This window comes from Rhynchophorus ferrugineus, unplaced genomic scaffold, assembly GCF_030347505.1.
Source record: "Rhynchophorus ferrugineus isolate W39M unplaced genomic scaffold, kcgeb_rfMv2 rfM4, whole genome shotgun sequence".
In the NCBI taxonomy this organism is placed as follows: Eukaryota; Metazoa; Arthropoda; class Insecta; order Coleoptera; family Curculionidae; genus Rhynchophorus; species Rhynchophorus ferrugineus.
This window is the reverse complement of record NW_027472583.1, coordinates 20560669-20574183: the sequence shown is the minus strand read 5'-3', so window position 1 is coordinate 20574183 and position 13515 is coordinate 20560669. Positions and strand designations below refer to the sequence as shown.

Sequence of the window (13515 nt, the reverse complement as noted above, 5' to 3'; positions counted from 1 at the left end):
GGAAGTCAATTGTTTCGATTATTCTTCTCTAACAGATTCACGACATTTCCACTTCATTATTTGGTTTGACAGAATGAATTATTATCCTTCCAGCAAAGACCTTTTTTATACCTCCAATATAGAGTGAATGTTTCGTTTCAATAGGGCTATAATATTAGTGCGGAATATAATCTACACGTTTAAAAAAATACTTCCTTATTTGTCTACTTAAGTTTCTCAACTGACAATTAATGGTAAAGCTCAAAACAATTCAGCATTTTCAACTCAAAATATTTATCCAATAATTTACAGTCACTATACATTTTAACAAATACTGTTCAAACAAAACTTTCAAAAGATTTTAAACAATTCAAGCCTTTTACTTTTTTCTATTAATGAGTTAATTTATCAATATTTGTTGATGCACGCAAGCATAACTGACAAAAAAGGCTTCTTCAAAGAATTAATGTATGAATTTGACTACAGCGGCTTTTTTTGACTATTTGACAAGCAGCAACCACGAATACATCAACGATCTGGCTCCTGAATCCCCACGATTACCTTATCAAAGTACTACCAGATCTCGACACTCATGTTCAATTAATAAAATTAAGAATTCGCAATGTTACATTATTTTCAAATTTACCGTATTGCCATTTTTTCTGATTGTAACTTGGAAATTTATTATCTTTTACAAATATATGTACCTTGACTAATTATATGTACCTTATTTATTCAAGTTCAAAACAAATATGGTCAACTCAAAATATATATCCAGTAATTTACCATTGTTATGCATTTTAACAAACACTTCAGAAAAATATTTCAAATGATGGTTTTTAAGAAAATCCAAGCTTTGAATTCTTAACGGAAATAATAATAAAATTATCAGTATTTATATGTTTAGCAACATTTAACTTCTTTAGATGTTAACAAAATATTCGTTACAGAATATATTATAAAGCCTAAATAATTAAATACCAAATCTAAAACTTCACAATATATGTCAATAATGAATGTACTATGAGACCATAGTGGAAATAGAATACTATAAGTTTTACATAATTGAATGAGTATTCCAGATACTAACATGAAATATGGTAGAGTATTGAAAAACATTAAATATATAAATATGTTATCATATAAGACTTGGCAAAAATTAATAAATGTAGCTAATAACACTAAAGAGTACCCATTAATAGCACAATCACCATATGGGAAATGTGAGAATAGTATTATAGAAATCAAGTCTATATGTGCTAAGACAAATCACTCTTGTATTGATGACAAACTAAATGAAAGATTTTATAGATGCAAGTGTATTTGACAGGGCTACCAAAATGTTCATTTTGCATAGTCGGTAGTAACTACAACACAAAAAGTAAAACTACACTATTTCAAACGTCAATTGTTCTTTCAAATTCATTTTTTTAATAATTTTTATTCTAAGTAAAGTAAATACATAGAGTTGTCATGAAGTAGTTTTTCAGCAATAGCCATCTAGCCTATTGTTCGCCGAACAATTTCATATAACTGGACTATTCATTTTCCGAAAACTTAATTTTATTTCTATCTTTCCTTCAAAACCTATATCAGTCCAACAAATAACACTTTCTCCGCCCAACTATCTGTGACTTCAAATAATTTGATCGTTTTTAAATCATGATAGTAATATTTAGAAATATATACTATATGAATTTGTTAAAATGTGGGCTAAATATAAGTGAGATACAATATATTAATCAATAGTTCATTACGTTTATCATTCTTTAATTTATACTATGCTAAAGTAATGTATTTTATTATACTATAATGGAGAACACATGTTCACGAAAAACTGGAATCCAATAAAACTCGATAACAATATTAACTAAATTGTTATCCCGCTAGCTATTCACTCATTCAATATAACAGCATGTTCGTTGTTTCTTTTCTAGACCCTCGGATTTAGTCCCGCTGACCGAGACCACCTCGACAATTGGTTGGTGCACAGTTTCCAAAAAAATTTACCACCAAACTTCAATCTGCTATCGAATAACTCCACACCATTCGCCGCGACTGTTCAAGTTCACAAGCACAGTAAGTTTAATTTTCTTCCATGTATGATCGTAAAATAATTGATTTCACCTTCAGGTAACGAAGAGTTTCCGACGTTGCTTCATTTTGCTGCTAAATTCGGCTTAGAAAAGTTAGCGGTTCAATTAGTAGATTGTCCTGGAGCTGATGTGGCCTACGAAGTGAGAAACATTTTCGATATGACACCTCCGGAAATTGCCGAGTCTAATGGCCACCACGAACTATCAAATCTGTTAAGGGGTTATATGAAAATGAACGAAGTCTCTACCGTATACGCCAAATTAAAAGAGTTCAGTTTACAAGAGAAAACTGAAGAAGGTAGAATTATCGACATTGTAAAAGGTTCCTGTTTAAAATCAAAATCGTTTTCAGATGAAGAGGGTTATCTAAAACCGAAAGAAATCGTCGAGCAATTTTACAAAATGTGTCCACCGCCTCGACCTGTCAATCCCGAATTGACCAGAGTATCTCCAACGCCAATTACGCCCTCCAGTGAATGCGGCAGTTCGCTCTATTTAGCAATGGACCGAACAGCTATCGCTCTTTCCCGCGAAGACCTCCACAAGAAACCCGAAGAGCAAGAACGGAAAAAACAACCGCTACACAGGCATCATTCTCGTGATCCATCGCCCAGCCACAAAAAGTCGGATTCAAAAAGCCAAATCGAGTTCGTAGAAGACAAAGTACAGAAAGAGCTTGCTGAAATAATAATGGACTTCAAAAACAACGTTCACTCGTTGTCTCAAGTGGAAAAGTTAGTGGAAGACTGGAAAAATCGCAATGATGTACAGAAATCTTTCAAGGAAAAGCGGGAACAATTATCGGAGATGCGTCAACGATACGAAAAGATCCAGCAGGAGATTAAAGCAGCAACTAAAAAACCCACGCCTTTTGAAAGAGTGCGACGATTGTTCTCACGGAACAAGAACGGTGTTAATGACGAGAGAACAGAAGAGGTAACGACGTTGGCGGTGATTTCTGGACCTGCAATTGCTCTAAATCAAAGCTCTAGACCTATCAGTAGCCTAAGTACTTCATCAAGTGGCTCTAGCGGAAGAATGAGCACTATCAGTGGCTGTAGTATTGGCGATAGCGGTACCCATTCAGATAATGAAGAGAGGAAGGTAACATAAGCTGAATAGAGTCAAATCATGGTATTAATATATTTTCTTATAGATGATGTTAGGAGGTAGCCAAAATGATGACTTCAAAGATGAGCTAACAAAGGCCATTTTACAGCTCAATTATACTCCTGTACCTGTACCAAAACCAGTAAAGTTTTCAGGAATGCACCACTTTGAAACTATCGAAGAAAACAAACCATCCCAAAGACCAGACTCACTTCCACTGGAACATGATCAGTTCTACATTCAATTTCCACCAAATGGTCAACCAATAGCTGGTAAACTTGCTTAATTTTTATTATTGAATATAAATAAAATTCTAAAAAATCATAATATATTGTTAAAATTCATGTCATGATGGAATTACATCATCCACAGTCATTTCTATATGCATAGTACTGATCTACATAATTTTTTATCATTATTTCATAAAATCAAATTGTACTATATCCGTGTAATTTATTAAATTATATTTTTATTTCCAGGTTTGATTGATGAAAAAGACTCTAAAGACTTTGCTGATTCCTCAAAAAATGAATATATGAATTTGCCCACGACAAGCGATAACCATGAATACATCAACTATAAGGCTCCCGCATCCCCGTGATTGCCCTTATTAATGTAGTACCAGATCTCAATACTCATGTTCGATGAACAAGGTCAAGAATTGTGCGAAAGCCCAAGTGTATATACATACCATTGGCAATGTCCCATTATTTTTAAATGGACAACATTGCCATTTTCTGATTGTAACTTGAAGATTTGTTATCTTTTACAAATATATTTATCTTCTAAGTTTATGTTTTATAACTAAAACTAAGTATATGTACCTTATTTATTTATTTTTTGTTCGCTGTGTGTAACACAATAGTTTTTTAAATATATATTTTGTACATTTTTATACAATTAAATAACGTGTTGTAAAGTAATACTGTATTTTATTATGTGAGTCGTGTTGAATTGTGCTAACTAGTTTTAATTCAATATTAGTAAATTATTTCATTAGCAGAAAGGCAGCAAGGTCCAAAAGATCTAAAAGCAATAATTAGCATTGCTCATGATTCCATTGCATACCATAAACTTAAACACATAAATGAAATGATTATGAAGGAGTGTTAAAAAAAATATAAATAGAAAATTGAAATTCTTAGAACATATTAATGTTTCCGCTTAGTATTTCTCATATTCAATTTAAAATAATGCAGTTTATATTTATCACGAATCATATAAAAAAGTTCCAGTAAAACAAGTTTTACTGATTTACAAGAAATATTAATAGGTCTTATGTGGATAATAAAGCATATTAGGTAGTTATCGCAAGTTAAGCGACTTTAAATGTATAGAGCAAAATTACATAACACATACTAATTATCATTTCATCGAAGGTGCATTAAACACTACAAACTATGCGTAACTAATAAGATGTATCAAGTAGCTAAATTAAGGTACTCATATGTGTAAACAACTTGAGAATATAGCAAATAGTAAAAGTTAAAAAATAACTCGTACTGGTGCATTAACATTAAGAACTGTAATACGTCAAACATAATTAAAACCTGTTAGACAGCTTGATACAAGATAGTTATAAGAAACTTAAATCGATAATCATAAAATACCTTAGACACTTATCGCTTCAACTGGCAATTACCACTTTCCATATAAAACTGTTCAGTATATTTAAATTATATCTTGTTAATTAATATTAATATATTAAAATGTTGTTGTAAAATAATATGTCTTAACTTAATATTGTTAACGTGACTATTAAATACACAGAAGCGTTTTATATTATGTTTTGCTCAATAACCGCAAGAACGGTAAGTATTTACCTAATAGCGTTCTTGAAGAATATAAAATTTGCGATACGTATCTATTCTGGACGTTAACAAATTACTTAAAACAAGAGGTACCACAGTAACATTATTCAGTTACGTGTGTTTAGTAGCTTGGTACAAGTTAGAATAAGTTCAAAATGAGTATGTATAATGCATTTAATTATTTTATTTTACGTAATCCCCATTACACATTATATTTTAGGTAAATTCTATTGCACTATAGTGATAGCATTTATTGTTTTAAATGTAGTAATTGCTGTTGACAGTAAGTAAATTTAATATATAAATTGCTGTGAGATTGCCACTGTGTGCCTAATTTTCAGATAATTGTCCCCTCTCAAGCAAGATGACATCATGTTCACCTAAATGCAAGGACGACAGCGAATGTTTTGGAAAAAAATGTTGTCCAAACATTTGCAATGCAAAATCATGTGTACCAGATCATCTTCGTGAATCAAATAGCAAGTATGATGGATATAAAAATCAAAACTCAAGTAGTGTACAAAATAATTTCATACTAAGCTTGTTTTGTTTATGTATATTTTTTTTTAGAATCAGCTACTGGTAGTTATTGTGGCAATGTTAAATGCAATTCATATGAAAAATGTGAAATTGATAGATCTACCAAGAAGCAGCGTTGCATCCGTCAATAAACTCATCCAAAAATGCATAATATATAATGTTGAATCTCTTAAAGATAAAGTACTATCTTTAAAATATTTATTATAGATATCATGTATCAAGTACAATGTGTATCCTGAATATTTTCACAGTTCATTTGTTTATTATTATTATATCTATTCCAAATAATTAAAACAATAATTTATAAATTAAAATTAAATAAAAACTAAATTAAGTTTACGTCATTAGCTTTGAGCCCAACAACCTAGGGTGTTTTTCAATTTTTTTCTGGTTCTGTTCCCATAATCGCTTTTCCCTATCTAATTTTTTCTGTTCCCTTAAAATTCTTTGAGCCTCATGATCCAATAATTGTTCTCCATCCCAACCACTGTTTTCATTCCATTCTCCTAATTCTGCAGAAGGCTAAAAAATCAATATGTACAACAAGACAACATGAAAACAGCACCATACATACAATGACATTTACTGAATCATCTATTGCATTCAACCTATTATTTAAAATTTTTGAACTACCCTCATCATTCTTATTTCTAATCAGTACTTTTGTTTGTTTTGTAATTTGAGGTGTCATATCTTCAAAAAAATTCAATTGCTCTTCTACATTTTCTTCCACTTCATTATTGTGTGGTTTAAAGGTTTGTTGGCGATAAAGAGCAATGTAATCTTGAACAGTTTTTGGTTTTTTATCGATTAGTGCATCATTACCCCAATCAGTCCAATCTTGTATATCATTAGGTAGTTCAACACTAGACACTACCTGCGTTAAAGGGACCCCTGACTCCGAACAGTTCCGTTTTCTTTTTCGTATACAACATAAAGCCCTTCTAAATAAGTTTATAATAAAAAGAAATAGACCTTTTAATTTAGCAAATAACAAAGAAAGAATCATAGTGCAATAATTAATAACACAGTATTCATATTACAACTACTATAATATTTAAAAGGCTATAATAATTTCTAGTAGAGATAAAACAAATTTAGGTTATAGCGCATAAAAGTGTTGTCAAACTGACATTGACATACATATATTTGCTTTGCCGTTATCCTGAACGTTTCAGATATTTAAATTTACCTATATTAAAGATTAGCTGGACCTGGTTTCTTTTATTTACATATTTTACATAAATTTCAAAGAAAAACTTTAAAGGGCCCAATTTTGATTTGTCAGTTTTTTAGCTGAAAAAACCGGAATGTCCAAAAACTATATCAAAATCAAATGTAGCGAAAATTTTCTTAGTTATGCTATTTGTACTATCCTTAGTTTTTGAAAATACTTATTATTTTTTATGTCGAATGGTAAAATTATTAACGATCCGAGAAATATCCTCTCAGGGGTAACCTAAATACAACTCTATATAAAAATTAAAAATGGAATGAAAGAAAACTTACAAATAAAGAAAGCCCATAACTTTCATCTAATTCTTGTAAGCAAATAGTTAAGGCATGAATTTGTTTTATAGAAAATTATAATTTGATAATTACCGTTTACATTCAAATATCGACTGTTTAATATCGTTCATTCGATTTTTCCCATCGCTAATTTTTTAAGTTGCCTTTTAGAACAAACATAGAATATAACCTCACTAAGAGTAAAAGTTTCGAATATGTTGGCGAAAAAATTGCTACAAATTTCCAAGTCTTTTACTGTTAATCAGCGTAGTATAGCGAAGTTCCGATATAACTGGTATAATGAAGGAATTCAGTATCCTGGCTTTAAATATTATCCTAGGTATTCCTGTTTCATTGTGTTTCTAGACGTATCCAATAATCAGATTGTTTTTAGGCATGAGAATTTTAAAGATAATCCATACGAACCTTCAAAATTGTTTAGAATATCACGACTGACACCTTTAAAAGGATTGTCTAAGTGGGAGAAAGATATTTTACAAGGCTTTGGTTTACTTGGAAAGGTTTATTAAATAATGGATTGGTGGATGGAATATCAACTATTAACAATTAATTTATTACAGAAAAATGACTATGCTATTGTTAAGAATATTCCTGAAAATAATGCTCGCTTATGGAAGGTGAAACATTTAGTTGAAATACTTCCAATTACTTTTCCTGATGGCTTTCCAAAAGAAAGTGATAGAACTTATTTAACTGAAAGAGGACAATTACGGATAATTAAAACTATTCAACCTATTGAGAAACAGTTACAACTTACTGAGGAGTTTTCAAAATTACCAGAAAGAATGGACGGTGATACACTGAGAAGAAATTTACGGAGAAAATGGAATACTGGTTATGAATCTGTATTGTAAATATTATCTAATTATAGAATTATATATATTTAAAGGAAAGTGAAATAATTGTCTACTATTTTATTTTAAATGTATATTAAAATAAGTTTACTATACTGTATGCTTGTATACTACTATGAAGAAGTTATAATAAAAATTTCTTTCCATCAGAACAGACTATCAGCATAGAGCAATATTACAAAATACTCTATGACTGTCAATCAAAACAATTTGAATGTCACTTAAGCGAAACTATTTGCAACAGTAAACTTTTTACAATCATGATATCATAATTATTGTGCAACATTGTTCTTCTGATATAGTTGATTTAAAATATTTTGAATATATTTTGGAAATTGAAAATTAAATCAAACCCTATAATGACCAATCCGAAAATATTTTCTATGAATGGAATTCGCAACTCTTACTAAGACCAGAAAAAACATTAACATAAATGCATTGTTCCTAAACAACATTACTTGAAAGTGGACAAACCACATTTGAAAAAATAAATAACCTGTTTACACTTTGATTCAAAAGTAATCCAATAATATTTCGCATAGTATGTTATGAGGTATCCAATATTAATGAATGTAATCTCACTTAAAAGAGAGAGATAAATAATAATGTAATCAACATGGTTAATTAACTGATTTTTGAAATATTACTTTATAAAATTCATGAAATATGGAGGATAAAAACTTATGAAAATAAAACCATAGAAAAAAATAAACCATAAAACATAACCAAACTTCTAACCAAGTAATTCGTTTCAACTAAATGCGCATGCGTACCACGAGCCAATCATAAAATCAAGCTTGTTCCTTTTTCGGGCTGTAATTGAAGTAATGTCAGTTGTCAGCTGTCCAATTTCTTTTCCAAGTTGAATCAAGAATTGTAGGTAGGTAGAAGCGAGTAATTCTTGTTTTTCTTTATAATTTCTCGACCATCTTTGTTTTAAAATAGTTTTATATACTCCTAAAGGTATCTCTGTGATATTAGTTATATTTAGTGTATAATATTTTTGTGCCAATATTTGAGAAATGTTTTTTTCTACTAATATATTTTAAGGTTATTATTGATAGTAAGTTTATAATCGTTTTAGGTTTCCGCCATGGGAGCTTACAAATACATTCAAGAACTTTATAGGAAGAAACAAAGTGATGTCCTTCGCTTTTTATTGAGAGTTAGAGTATGGCAATACCGTCAACTTACTAAACTTCATAGAGCTCCTAGACCAAGTCGCCCAGATAAAGCTCGCAGGTTAGGCTACAGGGCCAAACAAGGTATGTAAATATTCTGTAGTTATTGTACTGAAGCACCATAGATCAGTTTCCAATTGAGTCCTATAATTGTTTAAACTTTTGCAATGGTGCAAAATTATATGCATTGGCCAGCATGTTTTTAATAATCCTTGTTAAAAACTATCTAGAACTCTGCTACATTTTTATAATAATTTTTGTAAACAGTGTTATAATACTTTTGTGTTCATGTTATGTTTTAATTAAAAATTTTTGTACTTTTAGGTTTCGTTATCTTCCGTATTCGTGTACGACGTGGAGGTCGTAAGCGTCCAGTTCCTAAAGGTGCAACTTATGGCAAACCAAAGAGCCATGGTGTAAATGAATTGAAGCCTGTTCGCAACCTTCAATCTATTGCCGAGGAACGCGTTGGAAGACGTTGTGGAGGATTGAGAGTCCTCAACTCATACTGGGTGGGCCAAGACTCTTCTTATAAATATTATGAAATTATCTTAATTGATCCATCTCATAATGTAAGTAAATTATTTGTAATGCTATTTAAACAGTCTAAAAATACTTTTTAATTTTTTTAGGCTATTAGACGTGACCCTAAAGTTAACTGGATAGTAAATGCTGTACATAAACACCGTGAGCTCCGTGGAAAGACATCTTCTGGCAGGTCATCTCGTGGTTTAGGAAAAGGACACAGATTCTCCCAAACCAAGGGTGGTTCCAGAAGAGCAGCTTGGCTCAGAAGGAACTCTCTTCAACTACGCAGAAAGCGTTAAGTTATGTATTTTTTATCTTTTGATTATAAGAATAAAAATTAAAAATATTGATGTTTATCATTTAAGTATACCATTATGTCAAATTCATTGTACCCTATGATATTCATTTTGGAAATATTAGAATTAGATTAAATATCTTCTTTATTAGAATTGAAAGGTATAGAATAGTCTGTAAGGTATAAACAAGTTGTAACGTACATGTAAATCTTCAGATTTAATTATTCCTGACTAGTAAACAGTTGTGAATTACATAATGATCATACTAGGATTATTGAGGGAAATAATAAGTAAATTTTTTTTTTATATGACTTACTGTTCATTCCATAAAAATTTTAAGAGTAGTATGAAAATCCTTTATTGAACCACTGTACAATGTCAAACTCCTTGAATAAGTGGAATGGGCTATAATATAAGTAATTTTATTTTGTTTTAAATAATAGGTTCTTTTGGTCGTATACTGAACATAGTTTGGCAATTTTGAGCATTCTTTTAATGTTAACTGCCTTCTCTTACAATTTCTTTATCCATTCAGTTATCCACTAAAAAATACTGCAAGCCTAACTTTATTGCCGCTACTTTTTTATATATCCTTATTTAAAACTCTGGGCCAGACATTTTGCAACTGTTGCAATTATTTAATATTCTTCACCATTTAACATATCGAAGTTCTTTCATAATTATTAATATGTTCTAATTTTTGGAAATCTCACTTCCCCAAATTTGAATACGATCTTCAGTTTGCTCCCATTGATGACATATTATGTATGATTTAAGTGTTATTTATTTTCTATGATATGTGAGATTATTGATAACGATGCAAAGCCTGCAACCCTGTCTTGAAATTTAATTTTTTTTGTTCTTGATATCATTGTCCAAAAGATATATTATTAACAAAATTACAAGTTATACTGATACAAGTACTGATAGCCAAACAATGCCTTAACTAGAGCGATATTAACGATGGATAGGCATAGGACGCCGAAAATACCAGAGAAGCGTGTAGTTTAAGGTGTACAACTATCAAAGGCGGATTATAGAAGTTCAATTCCTTAACCATGGCCAATTGAAATTTGGTGACGTCAAGACTTAGGAAACCATTCCGCACAAGCTATACTATGAAGTTAAAACGTGCAATTCATAAAATCATGATTGGTAAACTGGTGAGCGAAGATACAGTCGATACTTACAAATAATTTTTTTACTAACTACTACTTTGCCATGTTCTAAGAAATGCGTGTAGTAATCACGTTACAGATTACATTATATTAGAATAGGTTAAGATTAACGCCATTTCATGTACAAATTGGTTGTTTGATCACTTGATTCTAGTGTCGAAGTGTAAACCAAGATATGTGACATTTTGTAATCGAGTGATTAGAACGAAGAGTTCCATCTTAACTTTTTTACTCATTGGGAGATTGGTCATGAATAACTAACTTGAATAGGGCTGGTGCAAGGAGAGACCTTGAAGGACTCCGACTTTTGGAGATGATATGCATCATAATATCATATAATAAATGCAGAAGCTCGTACTAGAGGTATAAAGGCTTATTATTCTCAATAAACCTAGCTTAGATGATATATTTTGTTTCTAAAACTAAAGACATACTTGTTGAAGAAATTTTACTTAATTAGATGTATAAGAAATTAATTAACAGTTAAGGTTACTAATACTAAAATGTTGCAACCATTATAATTAAAAGAATAATTCTTATACAATAAAAAAAACAGCCCATGTAGGATTCGAACCTACGACCTCCAAATTGAATCGATCAGACTGGCGCTCTAACCACTGAGCTAACGGGCCATGTAAGGTTTTATCTGTATTTACTATATTTAACCTTCTCTTTGATGAATTTAAAAACGAATAAGTTTTTTTTTCAGTCAATACAATAATTTTTATCCGATTTAAAGTTTACGTTGTATTTAATAAAATTATGAATTCCTAGTAAAATGATATTTCCTGTAAAAATTTATTCTAGAAAACGGATGTGATTTTAACATATTAATTAACAAAGAAATACTTTTCGTTTATAAAACGTAAACACAGCCCATTTGGTAGGATTCGAACCTGCGCCGTCCAAATAATATCATTAAGATTAGCGCTCTATCCGCTGAGCTTACGGTCATTGTAGCATTTAGTTTATATTTTATATAATAATTTTTGTTATTTATTGCCTGTTAATAGTATTTATATTATATGGACCAAAGTTTTTATATGAATCAGCTGATTTGTACATTTGTTTGATTGTTTTAGTTTAGAATATATTTATTTTATATATTGATTAAATAAAATAATAATATATCAAAATAAATTTATAATCATACAGTACAATGAATGGTAAAGATTAATAGCAATCATTTCAATTCTCAAATGTTATAACTCTTATTTAAGTATAAACCTAGAACTATTTTAACAAAAAAGTTCTCTTAACCAGTTTACACTAACAAGGAGTATACTTATTCGATAGTTTTAATAGATTGAGTTTTCAGATTAAATGGCTTCGATTAACATTTCTTACTAGTTTTTTAAGAGTTATAATAATGTTTTTATAACATTGCAAGTATTGCCATCTTTGTATAAATGTCCAGAGATATTAACTTAGTAGTACTTGTCCAAATAACATTATCTTAGTTTTTGTTACAATCAAGTAAGTCTGCCACAGAAAAAATTACATCATCTCAAGTACTTTGTAGGTAATGTTATTGAATGTAAGAGTGCCTAGTGTAATGTATAGTCAAATGATAATTTATATTCTATTAATGTAATTAGATATTTTAATTAAAAGAAAATAATTATATAAAATTTACCATCTTGGGCTCAAATATACAAAATGTGTTTTTACAATTAAGCTAAATATTTAACTTCAACAAGTTTATTTATAGTATAACTATATTTAAAAAAAACTACTAACAAATTGTATAAAATTATATCCTATCAAGAGGAAGGTTTAAAGTATTTCCTACATTTCTCATTAAAGACCTTCAAAGATCTTTCTTTTATGAGATCTTCAACAGAAAGTTCCACTTGTAACATTCTTAGCTGAAAAATATGTTACATTAGACAAAAGATTTGGAAACCACAACAAAACTCACTTTTGTTTGTTCTGCCCTTAATATTTTTGACAATTGGATATCATCAGCCTTTGCCTCTCTTTCATTTTTAAGTCTTTTAACATTATTTGTAGTAAAGGTAATGCAGTTTTTTATTAAATTTTCCCTTTTTAAATGACCATCTTGAATTTGTTCGTAAATAGCTTTACATGCAGCTGATTCGTCAGCACGGAAAGAACCGGTAGGAACTACGGAATTTATTGTATTTACTATTATATCGTCAGATTTTCGCATTGCTTTCAGGGCATCCTGAAATATTTGAAGCATCGCATCAAAATTTAACGACAATCTATAAAAGTCATTTAATTTTTACCTGGAACTCGCTAAAATCGGCACATTCCATGTTTATCGCCATTTCCAAATTATAATTTATTTCATAAAATATATTTAATTCTTATATAAATTAAAAAAATATACAGAACCATAGAAAAAAAGACATAACCTTTAAAGCTATATTTTAAATAGCGTGATTG

The 13515-nt window shown here is 30.0% G+C and overlaps 6 protein-coding genes and 1 non-coding gene across 10 annotated transcripts in view; 4 read left to right on the top strand and 3 right to left on the bottom strand.

Moving 5' to 3' along the window:
- The window catches only part of stumps (DBB domain-containing protein stumps), a 114251-nt gene extending 110143 nt beyond the window's left edge, over nt 1-4108 (top strand). For all 3 annotated transcript variants that reach the window (XM_076401569.1, XM_076401568.1, XM_076401570.1), the window contains 5 exons: nt 1917-2058; nt 2113-2373; nt 2428-3179; nt 3232-3457; nt 3665-4108. In XM_076401569.1, the coding sequence (XP_076257684.1) occupies nt 1917-2058; nt 2113-2373; nt 2428-3179; nt 3232-3457; nt 3665-3786 (1503 nt within the window). In that variant the 3' untranslated portion in view covers nt 3787-4108. The remainder of the gene's footprint in view (nt 1-1916; nt 2059-2112; nt 2374-2427; nt 3180-3231; nt 3458-3664) is intronic.
- A 912-nt stretch (nt 4109-5020) lies between these two features.
- Nucleotides 5021-5875, top strand: LOC143194851 (waprin-Thr1). The gene is made up of 4 exons (XM_076401589.1): nt 5021-5155; nt 5217-5279; nt 5338-5508; nt 5567-5875. The coding sequence occupies exons 1-4, from the start codon at nt 5152-5154 to the stop codon at nt 5665-5667; spliced, it is 339 nt and encodes a 112-aa protein (XP_076257704.1). The 5' UTR covers nt 5021-5151; the 3' UTR covers nt 5668-5875.
- On the bottom strand, nt 5721-6663 carry LOC143194846 (receptor-binding cancer antigen expressed on SiSo cells). Its single transcript, XM_076401584.1, has 2 exons — nt 6111-6663; nt 5721-6058 (listed from the first exon to the last, which is right to left on the bottom strand). Exons 1-2 carry the CDS (start codon nt 6543-6545, stop codon nt 5873-5875), a joined length of 621 nt encoding a protein of 206 aa, XP_076257699.1. The 5' UTR covers nt 6546-6663; the 3' UTR covers nt 5721-5872.
- A 322-nt stretch (nt 6664-6985) lies between these two features.
- LOC143194848 (large ribosomal subunit protein uL30m) lies at nt 6986-7969 on the top strand. The gene is made up of 4 exons (XM_076401587.1): nt 6986-7080; nt 7217-7385; nt 7440-7566; nt 7627-7969. The coding sequence occupies exons 2-4, from the start codon at nt 7261-7263 to the stop codon at nt 7918-7920; spliced, it is 546 nt and encodes a 181-aa protein (XP_076257702.1). The 5' UTR covers nt 6986-7080; nt 7217-7260; the 3' UTR covers nt 7921-7969.
- Nucleotides 7970-8686: 717 nt separating this feature from the next.
- Nucleotides 8687-9975, top strand: RpL15 (ribosomal protein L15). 2 transcript variants are annotated; one of them, XM_076401585.1, is made up of 4 exons: nt 8687-8800; nt 9005-9185; nt 9426-9673; nt 9734-9975. In XM_076401585.1, exons 2-4 carry the CDS (start codon nt 9014-9016, stop codon nt 9926-9928), a joined length of 615 nt encoding a protein of 204 aa, XP_076257700.1. In that variant the 5' UTR covers nt 8687-8800; nt 9005-9013; the 3' UTR covers nt 9929-9975. The 2 variants fall into 2 exon arrangements, with proteins under 2 accessions (XP_076257700.1, XP_076257701.1); XM_076401586.1 differs by having other exon boundaries at nt 8789-8883.
- Nucleotides 9976-11656: 1681 nt separating this feature from the next.
- TRNAI-GAU (transfer RNA isoleucine (anticodon GAU)) lies at nt 11657-11735 on the bottom strand. Its single transcript is given in 2 exon segments — nt 11657-11692; nt 11699-11735. It is a non-coding gene; the product is annotated as a tRNA-Ile (tRNA).
- Nucleotides 11736-12788: 1053 nt separating this feature from the next.
- Nucleotides 12789-13515, bottom strand: Ccdc58 (Coiled-coil domain-containing 58). The gene is made up of 3 exons (XM_076401588.1): nt 13356-13515; nt 13025-13291; nt 12789-12971 (listed from the first exon to the last, which is right to left on the bottom strand). Exons 1-3 carry the CDS (start codon nt 13395-13397, stop codon nt 12867-12869), a joined length of 414 nt encoding a protein of 137 aa, XP_076257703.1. The 5' UTR covers nt 13398-13515; the 3' UTR covers nt 12789-12866.

Coding starts and splice junctions, on each gene's coding strand:
- Ccdc58 (XM_076401588.1), bottom strand. CDS start 13,397: ATGGCGATAAACATGGAATGTGCCGATTTTAGCGAGTTCCAG. Junction 13,292..13,355: donor CCGATTTTAGCGAGTTCCAG/GTAAAAATTAAA, acceptor CAAATATTTCAG/GATGCCCTGAAAGCAATGCG. Junction 12,972..13,024: donor TAAGGGCAGAACAAACAAAA/GTGAGTTTTGTT, acceptor CATATTTTTCAG/CTAAGAATGTTACAAGTGGA.
- RpL15 (XM_076401585.1), top strand. CDS start 9,014: ATGGGAGCTTACAAATACATTCAAGAACTTTATAGGAAGAAACAAAGT. Junction 9,186..9,425: donor AGGCTACAGGGCCAAACAAG/GTATGTAAATAT, acceptor TTGTACTTTTAG/GTTTCGTTATCTTCCGTATT. Junction 9,674..9,733: donor TAATTGATCCATCTCATAAT/GTAAGTAAATTA, acceptor TAATTTTTTTAG/GCTATTAGACGTGACCCTAA.
- LOC143194851 (XM_076401589.1), top strand. Junction 5,280..5,337: donor TGTAGTAATTGCTGTTGACA/GTAAGTAAATTT, acceptor CCTAATTTTCAG/ATAATTGTCCCCTCTCAAGC. Junction 5,509..5,566: donor ATATAAAAATCAAAACTCAA/GTAGTGTACAAA, acceptor ATTTTTTTTTAG/AATCAGCTACTGGTAGTTAT.
- LOC143194848 (XM_076401587.1), top strand. CDS start 7,261: ATGTTGGCGAAAAAATTGCTACAAATTTCCAAGTCTTTTACTGTTAAT. Junction 7,386..7,439: donor GGCTTTAAATATTATCCTAG/GTATTCCTGTTT, acceptor GATTGTTTTTAG/GCATGAGAATTTTAAAGATA. Junction 7,567..7,626: donor GCTTTGGTTTACTTGGAAAG/GTTTATTAAATA, acceptor AATTTATTACAG/AAAAATGACTATGCTATTGT.
- LOC143194846 (XM_076401584.1), bottom strand. CDS start 6,545: ATGATTCTTTCTTTGTTATTTGCTAAATTAAAAGGTCTATTTCTTTTT. Junction 6,059..6,110: donor ATGATTCAGTAAATGTCATT/GTATGTATGGTG, acceptor TTGATTTTTTAG/CCTTCTGCAGAATTAGGAGA.